Raw genomic sequence first — 12980 nt, forward strand, 5'->3', positions numbered from 1 at the left:
TGGACAGGACAACAGAAAAAAGTACTTTTTATTCTTATATTGTTTCTTTCCTTCTAAAACGAAAGACATCAATTGCTATGATATTTACTTGTTGATGAGAAAAGTAAAACAAAATCCTTCGAAAATGCTCTGATAATCGCTGGCTGCTTTTAAAAGTCAGTGGTTGCTATGGAAACAACTTGAAAATCAACGGTTGTCAGGAAAATCACTTCTTGACAAAGAACGTTTACGGTTATTATGAACGTTACTACTTAACACTGAAAGTAAATGAGTTTTATCCAAGTTAATTGTTGCTTAGAAAATTCAGGTGTTGCTTTAGAAAGGGAAAAATTGCTATGAGTCATGGAAAATAAATGCTTTCTATAGAAATCACCGACCCTTTGTGAATAAGGGGTTGCCTTTAATGTTTGAGACATAAGAAATGCAGCCACAATTTGGGTTGCCTGATCGCAAGAGGAGACTAAATTGGTCCGAATAAAGGGAGACTATTCATGACTTAGTTCCAGCAGGTGAGGTTGTCTTGACCTTTGGTCTGGCTTTGAAGTCTTATCAATTCATCTGTCCTGTTTCAGCGCCATATTGGACATCACTGTGTTGTTGTGTCGTTGTATTGAACTGTTTGCCACATTCAAATGTTACTCATGAAGTCACTTGATGTGATACAAAGTTGATATTTGATATGGAAGTCAATTGCTATTTTGTTAATACACTGGGCGACTTGGAAGCCACTTGTTGCTATGTTGCTAGTCAATGGGCGCTTTGTAATTCATAGGTTGCTATGGATGTCAAAAGTTGCAAAATAAATGGTCAATAGTTGATATTGATTGCCTAGGAAATGTGCTACGTTGTTATGCAATCAATTGATTGGATGCTATGATAGTGAAACATTGCTATAGAAGTCATTGGATATTATGAACTTCAATTGTTGCTATGAAAATAAATTTATCTAAACTATTTTAAAAAATAAAAAATGCACGAGATATTAGAAAAGATGCTTAATATATAATATGGTCTCAACTTTTTAGCAGTTATGATTTTAAAAATTCAGCTTGACTGTACCCTCTGATCTTTAAGATCTGTGCCACCAAATAAAAACAAAAACAACTATCTATTTACGTGAGGTCGGTGACCATCATGATGTTTCAAGGCTATAAGGCAAATGGTTTCCAAACGGTTGCCATCTGCTTTAACATAAATGGTTTATACATTCAAGGGCACCGTGAACTTGACATGTACGCATCCATCGATGTAATAAAAAAATAATTCCAACAGTGATAATAGTATGGATCTTTAAAACTGTTGATCAAATAATTCTTAAGTTCTTTAGCTGGAACGATCTTTGTTTGCAATGTTACTATGACATTAACTGCACCGCAAAAACAATTGTTATTTTCTTCTGAGTAAGGTAATAGTCTTAGTAAGATTGAAGGCGACTAGAATATATTTATACGGTTATTTAGAATAAGAAGTATTGAAATTCAATGTCAGTATTACCTTGACTTTCACATATAAGCCTCTCGAACCTAAAACGGAGGGAGATAGTAATCGAATTGGAGTGATTTTATATTTTGCAGTTTTAAAGTATTTATCATGAATTAATAAGAACAACATTCTTAGTAGAATTAAATATTATTGCACAAACTATTCAAACAAAAAAGAGAAATAAGTTCCAAAAATTTCCATAAAAACTAAAGATTTTTTCAACATAAATATTGTGACGTAATAGTTTGATAACTGAATTCATAAAATATGGCACACGACGTCTGCCGACGATAATCTGTAAAAAATACTAAATATCCACTTGCAAGGATGCAAGTGGTATAACATTTATTTCTTTTGCATGTAAGAATAGATTGAATTAAATTATTTCTCTCATGACATCAGCTGTTATTTTTCCCCGATTGCTGTGCCACATGTATATATAAATACTGAATGTGCTACAAAAATATTTCAAAATATATAAAACTGTAAAGAAATTCACATTCATCAACTTCATTGCAGTTGACATTGGATATCCTCTGATTTTGTTAAAACATATTCTAGCACAGGATATACAAGTAATGCAAAATTGGTTAAGATATAATGTTACAATATTACAACGTTTATACTGATAATGAGCAAAATAATATGCAAAAACTTAAGTTGGTGAATCAACATACATGACATAAGGGAATGTTTTTCATATATAAGGACACAAACCACTTATTTTGCTGAGCTAGCTTTTTTTTCGGCAGGGTTTGTGTGCCTTTAAACGTTACAGCGTTTAAAATTGTTGAAGAATTCGTAAGCATGTATTTTACATGCAGCAAACAGTAAACAGAATAAATACACTGAAATTTGTTACAATGTGCAAAATACTATGCATTCTTGTAGTCAATTTAACTTGTGTTTTTCTCTTCTGAAAACACGTTTTCATGTTCTTTCCACAAATATATATTTTGTGTTTTAAACTCTGTAAATTAGTTTTATGCACAAAAAATCTATGTTATGTAATGGTATGATTTGTCATATAAAAATGTAAGTTCAATTGGTATAGCTCACATAATTTAGGTCATTGTGCACAGAAACAGATAGGGTGTAACTAACCATTATGTTGTAGATTATTCTTTTGTGACTAATCCTGCACAAGACTAATAAAAGTGATATTCATAGAAAAACACTAAACTATCATTAATTTATATATGTTCATTTAAGTTAACTCGCAATTTGCATACATATTGTAATGGTATAATACATCTTTATTATTTTCTATTTCATTAAAAATGAATGTAAACATGCAAAATCAAATGTTCTATATCCCCTCTTTTTTAACTTTAATAAGAAGAAATATATAGAAACAGATGAGACAAATCCCACAAATATTATCAATTTCAAGCAATATATCTATTATAAGAAGGAAATGATTTTAAAATAATAGCTCTTTGTTATTTTGGATTGTTTTTGGTTACTTATTAAACTCTAACTTACCGAAGGCTCACATTTCTTTATCTGAAATAAAAAATAAAGAATTATATACTACTACTAAACGCATCCAGAATCATATAAACATACATCTGTTAACAATTTAATTCTGATTAACGATTTCATATTAGTAAAAACTACAAAAAAGTGGTAATCAAGCGAATAAAACCGATTTATTTTGATATTCTATTCTGATTTCAAGGTTATATACAACTTGTTCCACACATAAAAGGAAAAAAACGAATTGAGTGCATGCGCTTATAATTGTTTTTAAATGAAAGGTGTTCCAATACAATTTGCGTTGTTCACTGGCTCTCTATCGAAATGATTTAAGATTGAAATTAACACTTAAGACTGTGAAGTATCATTGTGTGTTTAAATAGGACAGAGTATTTTAAGAACTAAGTTTTGATCGAAACGAAAATATATGAAATATAATTATTTTATAAAAAGTATCAGTATGTTAGAATGTATCTATACGATGAATAAAATCATAGTCAAACTAGTCTTATGTGTATTTTTGATTTCTGTCGTAAAGGGTAATGAAAGACAACCGTTGCACAAATCATTATTTAAACGAAATCTCAAATGTCTGCAGCATCAACAAAAATAGCAAAATTGTTGAGGAACGGAATAAATTGAGCACATATTCCAAACACGAATTATATGCTTTCCATCATTGAGTGTTTATTAGTGAGTCACTTGTTTGACACAAACGAATTGTAGAAACATACAGGTAGACAGTTGTGCTCTTAAAACTACTTCTGTAAAGTTTAATAATGTATCCTTGGAAGAATTAAATGTATCTAGCCCACAACATTGTGTACGGAATTTGTAATAATATGTGTGAAAAGTTGATTTCCGATTCGACTGTAAAACTCTGATTTAAAGACAAATCATGTAGATATGGAAGAGATTTATTAGATATGTTTGTTTCATAATAGATCGTCACACTTTTAATGTGAATCACATATAGCTCATCCCTTGTTACTTTTCAGTACATTTTAACATGTGAGTACTATTTTGACAACTACTTCAATCAAAAACTCGGTTGGATTCATTAATGCAGATTCCAATTTACCACGCAGTCTCAATAAAGTACAGTTTGGTTCAAAAACATAAACATGTATCCCTGGTATCTTTAAAACAAATTAAAAGATTTGAAATGCTATATATAAAACCTGTATAGGATACCTCATGACAGCAATAGGATAATTAGCAAAGCTCTTGGTATTTTTGTTACATTGCTGAGGAATTTCAAAGGTGAATGGTCCACCATCTTGTCTAAACTGTAAGCAAGAAGGGTGACACCGTTTCCCTACGGTGAATTTATCAAAAAACAGTCAAACATATTATTTTCCATTACATGTGACGTGCTTTAAAAATAAGAGTCATAGCCCAAACATTAAACTGGCTGGATTATAGAACTGATAATCCTAAAACTATAAACTATTTTATGGAAAATCTCACTGAGTAAATATAGTACATTAACACTGAGAAATTTCGCCTCGCCCGAGGATCGAAACAGCAACACTGGATTACTAATCCGATCCGCTTCATCTTGAGCTAAAAGGGTGGCTGTTACTTTTAACGATTGGTATTGTTACAAATAAATGAAACTTTTATAACATTTTATTTAAGAAGCATGTGCTTACCATCATATATAGTTAAGTATATAGTGACATATATTTTTAACCTTTTTTAACCCCACATATGAAGTCAATTCAATTGAGACTTATCTATATTTTAGAATGACTTTTAGAAAGGAAGAGCTTAATGTTTCATAATTATTCAATTCGTTATTTCTTATATCCGAAACTAGAGTCTAAACTTGCAATTCATGAATCTATTGTCTGATGGTATTGTTTTACTTTGTTGTCTGGTCCGGAGGCTTATCACTTAAAACAGACTATTGTCGTAATGCAGTGTTAGTGTTAAAACTTTAAAAACAAGCAATTATCATAGTATTGCAAGCAATCAATTAGTCCCCTGCCGGTAAGAACCCCAGCAACATTCTGATGGGCCATTGGCCACTCAATTTTACCAGTCAATGAATGACATAAATGAACTTAAATCTTTTGAGTTCTAAGTTTGTCTATATCATAGTAATGTGTTAAGTTTCCCAGCCTAGTAAGGGAAACAGTTTTATTAACAGACAGACAGACTGAAGTAGATTCTTAAGTTATTCTTAAGTTATTTTTTTAAACATCCCTGTTACCAAAATATAACATATTTTAATACAAAATTCTTAAAGAGGAGATAACTCTTGAAATAACGATGCCAGATTTATAACCATTGATGTGAATTTTACTTGAAGTTTAAAGATACCATTTATAGTCACAAAGAAGATAAGTAAAAAAAATAACAATTTTCAAATATAGCAATTAACTATACCATTTATAATGTATAGTAAGTAACAAAGATGAAAATTAAAATCAAAAATATAATGTAGGTGTTGATAATGAATGTTTATTTTGAATTTGAAGAAAGTCCATGAAGAAATAAGAAAGTTGAAGAATGAATAAGAAAAATTCAAAGTTTAAGGAGGAGATAATTCTGAAAATATGGATTTGGATTTATAAACCTTGTCATATTATTATGATGTGGGATTTTTAAGTAAATCCTATAAGGAATGAAGAAGTTGGAGTAAAGATACCAATTTCACGAAAAAAATCTAAGTTCCAGGGGGTAATAATTCTAGAAATAGTCTTGCTAGAGTATTTAACCTTCTCATAAATGTTGAGTGATAATAAAAAACATATATATAAAGTTTGAAGTAGATACATTAAGAAAAAAAAAAGTTTTTTAAAAAAGACAACATTTGTTTTCATAAAAAAGTTCAAGGGAGGTAATTCTGATAGTTTTTGTGGTAGAGTTGTAAACCTTGTAATATATGTTGTGGTGGATGACCAGAAACTTTATTTAAAGTTTGAAGTAAACACCTTAAGAAATAAAGAACTTATAGTGAAAAGGCGTAAAAATTCAAATCAGAAGTCTTGAAATTCAGACTATTTGAAGCCATAGCAACCAGTATTTTCAACATAGAAAAGAAAAATATGTGCATAATTTCCAGACTGTCATCTACCCATATTTCAAGTTTCATAAAAATATTTTCGACCTTTTATCACTGGATCCAGAATATGTGTAAATTTTGCCATATTTTCAGCTTATTTGTTGCCATAGCAACCGAAATTTTCAACATAGGAAGAAAAGAAAAAGAAGTGCATAATCTCCATACTGCCATTTATCCATATTTTAAGTTTCATAAAATATTTTCAGTACTTTTTGCATTTTCGCGGGATCCAGTTTTGTGGAAGGACGGACGGGCGGATAGACGGACGGAGGGTAAACCTAAAGTCCCCTCCGGTTAAACCAGTAGGGGCCTAATAAGAATTAAGTTACTACGTTTATCCATGCGAATATCATCTCAAATGATTTTGAGACTTGGTCGTTAAAATATTAGGTAGAGAGTTATTCCTTTCACATCCTAAGCAAAATTATTACAACAGTTTTACATTGATATAACTATGAGATCATTTAGATTTTCTGCTTCTGTTTTTTGCCACATGATATAAATGTTGGAGATCTCAGATTATTTTCTACATGCAATACTAGTCTTCTTGATAATTATATCAATAATAACAGTGTTGTATTTGGGGGGCGTAATTTTTCACCCCGGGGGGTTTTTGTTTCAAAGGGTGGAAATTTTAAAAGACGGGAAAAATTTAATTTAAAACGGGTTTTGGGGTGGTGGTTTTCTTCTCACGTACGGGTTTATTTACACACCACATAAATTTACATAAATATCCTTTTTTAATGAATTTTTTATCTAATGATATATTTCATGCGAATGTTTTTTTTCCGAAAATTAAATAGGAATGTCTTGAAAAACATCTTTTACAGGAGTGTTTTAATATTACAACAGGCGTCCGTTCCTAATAAATACATATGATTGTGTTTTTATATTTTCAATAAATATTTGTTTAATAAATTCAGAAGTTGAAAATACGAGGGTTGTTCGCGAAGTTCTGGGAATTTTGTCATATCTCCTATATTTTTTGATTCTATGACGTAATATTTTGCACATACTAAGATTAGCATATCATGGCACTATTCCTAAAAATTGAATATAATCCGACAACAATAGCAGTAACCATAGCAACACTATAACGCCGCACCGGAGCAGTCTGACTCTAAAGAAAGGTATAACGCGCTACACTAATAATATTTCGTAATTTTGATAACGTAAAAAATGCGCGAAAACGCTGACCAGCAGCGAAACGTCATGACGTCATTTCCTGAAAATATCATAACGTTATTTTAATTCTCAACGGATCAACATTGTTTTAAAGTTGCTTCCCAGAGCCACTGAGTAACAACATGACGTCGATAGGTGACGTTGAATTGCGAAGCATCGTGAAATTTTGTGTTGCGCTGGAAAAGTATTCCACAGAAACAATGAAAATGATCAATTCTACAGGAAAATACAAGAAATGCAGTCCGGCTACAGTGTATATATGGCATGCTCGTTTTAAAGAAGGAAGAAACTCGATCAAAGACGATCCTAGATCGGCAGTCTGTTGTTGCATGTTTAATTAAGGACTCGGTAAAAGACATGATCAATTGCGACAGAAGAACGACAGTTAGAGCTATTGCAGATGAACATTGCGTATCAGTTTCTACTGTACACGGAATACTTACAAAAGAGCTCGGTATGTCTAAAGTAAGTGCACGTTGGGTACCACGGTTGAAAAAGGACAATGAAAAGGATTGTCGGGTGCGATGCTCTCAGGCATTTCTTTCACGCTATGACGCTGAAGGTGATGCGTTCTTAGACAGAATAATAACAACTGACGAAACTTGGCTCCACCACTTTGATCCAGAGACTAAGCTGTGTCATCGGTATGGAAAACCTCGCGTACACCTCCCCCAAAGAAAGCCCGGGTGCAGAAAAGTGCGGGAAAACACATGTTTATTTTCTTTATGGACCGGCACGGGATGATTGTGCAACACAGAGTTCCGGATGGTCAAACTGTCACGGCGGCTTACTATTCAAAGGTACTAGTAACTAAAAGTATACATTTCTAATTATAATATATTTTAAAACATATTTATTGATAAACATATAATATTATAAACATAATATTTATAAAAATTAAACATTTAAGATATAAAATTTTTGAGTAAAATAAGTGCAAATAAATTTTTTAACCGCATGCGCTTTTTACAGGTTCTGAGGCGGGATCTTGTTTACGCGATACGGAAGAAGCGCCGCCACATGGACCATGACAGCATCATACTTTATCAAGACAATGCGCCGGCCCACAGAGCAGAATCTAACCAGTTAGAGATCAGCCTCTTGGGGTTTGAGATCTTAGAGCACCCTTCATACAGCCCGGACCTCGCTCCGATGGACTTCCGTGTGTTCCCGGAGTTCAAATCACAGCTGCGTGGAAAACGCTTTAACTCAGCTGACGATCTTGTTAAGCATACGCAAGCTATAGTCTCGTCCTTTACCGATAGCTGGTACGTGGAAACATACAATAAGTGGATCAGCCAACACAGGAAATGCATCGAAATTGCAGTTGAAAAGGTGCGACGATCGATGGACTTTAACGTCGCATAACGTTGCAAATGACGTCGGCGTGCTCCGGTTTTTGTTATATGGTTATTTACTAATTTTATTATGTCTTAGTTTCTGTGTGTATGATGATGATATTTTCAGACACTATACAGTATATCTTGAAATAAATGCCTATATATTTATATTTACGCTAACCCGACTACAACGTGTGCTATAAAACAATTCTCAGAACTTCCCGAACAACCCTCGTATTGATTCATTGCATTTAAGATAGTTATAAATCTAAAAGATGAGAGTGGTTATGCGTACTTTTATAGTTGTGTTTTATCAGGGATAAAAATCGATGATAATTCTAATTCTGACTATGTTGAATTTTGCCCATAACTCGAGTTTTCAATAGAGTTTAACAATAATAATTATTAAGTAATCTATAATTAAAAATGACAGGTTCAATACATGAGTAAAGTGAGACATTATTAAAGTTGGTTTAGTTGGTATACGCTGTAGTGAATGGAGGTGTCACTTTCTTTATTATAAGCATAGATTCACAAGTGCTTAAAAGTAAGGTTAGAACATCACTGATGGTTACCAATATATAAACTATGATGTAATCAAATACATGTAGATCTTTTTCATTTAACGAAATGTATAAAGCATTGTACGCCCTGTAACAAAAAAATTCTGGAACTAAATATCAGGTTATTTCTTAATCAATTCTGTGTCTAACGGAACAATTTTCTGGGAATACCATTATCTTCCAACAAACGGGGTCATCTTGAAAATATAAAAACATAATAATAAAAACATTTTTTAAACAATTTTAAATTTAAATTTAAAGTGACAAATTCGATGCATGAAAAAGAGATAGACATGCAAAGTTGGAACTATATGCCTATATTCTATGGTGCATGAAGTTGTCACTTCCATGAACATACGAGCATATATTTATCAGCGCTTGAAGGTAAGAATAAGAACATCACTAATGGTAAACAAAATATAAACTATGATAGTAGCATTTACATGTAAATCTACTGAGATAAATGGGACGTTTTGCTTGGGTGAGGCTTTGTTTCTTATATTTTGTTTTGTAAACACCCTCAAAATTGATACGAAAAGAATTCGCAACGAATTCAAAAATAGTATTTTAACGGTTGGCTGGAGAAAGTGGACCTTTTTATTAGCATTCATACACATTACTAGCATATATAGATTGAACAAATCGCCGGTCCTAAAAAACGAACTCGTGACGCAGAGTTCTCCCGGAAGTTTAGCTTTGGTTAGGGCTTTGTGTCTTATATTTCTTAAAAAGAAGACTCTCGAAATTGATACAAAAATAGGATATAAAAGAATAACAAAATAGGCAGCAGAATCAGACAAATGGTGGTTCAACGGTTGGATTTAACATGATAACAATTTAAACATTTGTCTATATCACATTGTTAACTCTAATGCATTGTATACAACATGCTGGTCATTTTGTTGATATAATCATACTAAAATATCGACTATTTAACACTGATGTGTAGGAATGTACCATGAACGTAGTAGGCCTGAGTTTGTGTTTGTTTTTTTCTTTTCCTTGTTTTTTCTTCTTTCTTTTTTTTGCTCCTTATTGACAAATGGAAATTGTGTTGTTGTTTTTTATTTAATTTGTATTATCGCTATTATCACATTTTTAACTCCAACATAGACATGAAAACATTATTTTTATTCCGAAACAAGCATTATAACATCGTCATCGTTATAATGACGACATGCTTATAATGTGTAACCGGGAATCGACTTTCATAAATATGCCATTATTGCGAAAGTGGTCGTTTCTTTTTGTTTTGTTTGTCAAAATTACCCCACTTTAGCCGACAGTTTTTGCTTCAAACTCATCACTACCGGAAAGTAAGAGTACAAGCTGTTCTAAATAAAAATGCATATACACCCGAGTGGGTTTACACTCTGGTATGTAAACTAATTTTAAAGGTATATTTAAACATGTGATTAGAAGAAATTGATGTTATATGCATGCACATTCTCAATTTATATAATATATATATGCACGTACAGGAACGTGTTGCGTCAGTGCAGTATATCAATGTGGTACATGTATTTAATAGAAGTTTTGGGGAACAGAACTAGTTCCTCACCTACTTTCGTTAATTTCGGGTGAGCAACTGTAGGACCAATACGTCTGCACTAATGATTCTGTCAGTTTCGGGTACATGCATAAGCATATACGAGTATTAAAGGACCTGCAGTCTTACGTATTATTGTCGGGCAAATACATATAGAAAAATCTGACAATGTCAATGTTGTGATAAAGAACAACTCTTTGTAGGCGACGCCGGTGAACGGCGTCGTCTCTTATGAAATGCTTTTTATTTTGACATGTGGAAGGAGCTGTTATTATAAGCAGTTAATGTAATGTTGTGTTAATTAGTTTTATTTTGATTCGTAAAAAATCAAGTAAACAAATATATTGTTATATTTGTATTTAATAACTTTATGTAAAAAGCATGTGCATTGTGATTATTATTAATTGCAGGCTCAGTTTAACAGCTTGCCATTAGTTTTATTGGCAATACTTAAACCCGGATTTCGAATATCGTTGTGGTGCAATCCGGTCAACTCGTCCCGTGGTCAAACAGTCCCGTGGCCAACTCGTCCCGTGGCCAACTCGTCACCTTTTTAGTCAACTCGTCCCCTACTTTTGGTCAACTCGTCCCTATTTTGTTACAATTCAATTTCTTTAAATAGTTCTTTTATGTAACATGTTAATGAATTTGATTGAAATCGAATTATTAATAAAATAACGTCTGTTTTACGTGCTTTTTAATGTTCTTTATCTAAGCGCACGTGCATGGCTTTGATGTAAAACTACAAAGACATGTAAGTTTGCAAATGTTTAATAAATCTGATATTAAATGATAATTAAAACTAAAATTTTGTCCATCTCTTTGTTTTTCACGCATCCCTGAATGGATTAAAGTTTTGGGAGTGCTAAAACTTTTATGTCGGTGCGTACTGATCTCATTATTGAAAGATCGTGTCAATTAAAAACATAATAATTGTTAAATATAAACGCTTTTTGGAAGAGTTAGTATTTATTTTACTTTTTGTATTATTTTCTATTTTTTAAATTAAAAATCCGTACAATGATATTTGCTGTGGATATTAATTAAATATTAAGCGATAAAGTAATTACTAAATATTCAATTGCCATGTAATAATTAGTTAAGATGAATATTAAATTTCCATAAATCTTTACATTGATCTCAAAGAGGAGCTGTAATAAACCGAGTTCTAGAATGTCTTGTATAATACAAGTCAACGTATCGAATTAATCAACCTTTTTTAATATATTTAACCATATACCATCAAAAACAAATTCAACATTTAATTGGAGAATAAATACTTATAACAACCTTTGGCACAATTTTCACGCGATTTGTATAATTTCAATTTAAAGACATGCGTTCTTTAAATATATTAGTACGTATCCAACCACATTAAAGGCGGATATCTTTTCATGTGTCGTTAATCCTATTATCAACTGGAAAAGCGGAAAATATTGAATAATTTTAAACTTACTTTAATTTTACTTACAATAAAAATATTTTACTTATCTATAGCCGTGAAAAATATATACATTCATATACAAATTCTCCTTTGCATTTAAGAAATAAATATTATTGTGAAGGACTATGGTATGTTTCAATTTATTGATATCCTGCTTTCAGAATACCCTTCTATATAAATATATTCTAAATGATAAAATACTGATTGTAATTAAGTTGAATTAAGTAAAAAATGCCAAAATTTATAATTTTATATAAAGTTTTTTTAAAAGTCTATAATTATTTATGAAATATATGAAAAACAATAATAATAAAATATAGGGGACGAGTTAGGGACGAGTTGACCACGGGACGTGTTGACAAAAGGTGACGAGTTGACAACAGGACGAGTTGACTCTGAATCGTTGTGGTCTACATTGATGCCGTATTCTTTTTCATTCATTTATACGAGGGTTGTTCAAAAAGTAATAGGACTAGGAGTCTTGCGTATTCAAATTTCATTCAATTTAGAATATTTTCATATGTACAGCAATCGTAAAATGTTTTCTACAAATCAAACATACGTTTTTTTAATCTATTGTGATAAACGCACTTTTCCTTTGCTATTGAATAACCATGGTAACACGCACCCGGCGCAGCACATAAATATAGTTATTGGAGCTAAGTTCTACTTCTAATTTATTCATAAATAACTATTTGTTTTCCCCTGTATTCCATCAATACGTTGACATATATTAATGTGACATAGTGTCCAAATTTGACGTCATTCGGACATGAAATGGCCTATTTATTAAGTTTTGAACAGCAGCGGTCATAGCGTTAGATGTAGAAATATAGCATTTGTTAACAAACAGAAAATGTGTGCC

The 12980-nt window shown here is 31.8% G+C and overlaps 1 protein-coding gene across 1 annotated transcript in view; it reads right to left on the bottom strand.

Annotated features, from left to right (window-relative positions):
• Positions 1–549: 549 nt before the first annotated feature.
• LOC132740211 (uncharacterized) overlaps positions 550–12980 on the bottom strand; it is a 52341-nt gene continuing 39910 nt past the window's right edge. Inside the window, exons 9-10 of the mRNA XM_060728069.1 lie at positions 2968–2988; positions 550–615 (exon numbers count right to left, since the gene is read on the bottom strand). Of these exons, the coding sequence (XP_060584052.1) occupies positions 550–615; positions 2968–2988 (87 nt within the window). The remainder of the gene's footprint in view (positions 616–2967; positions 2989–12980) is intronic.

The sequence above is a fragment of the Ruditapes philippinarum genome, unplaced genomic scaffold (assembly GCF_026571515.1).
Source record: "Ruditapes philippinarum isolate M1 unplaced genomic scaffold, ASM2657151v2 ctg2710_1_1_1_1, whole genome shotgun sequence".
Taxonomy (NCBI): domain Eukaryota; kingdom Metazoa; phylum Mollusca; class Bivalvia; order Venerida; family Veneridae; genus Ruditapes; species Ruditapes philippinarum.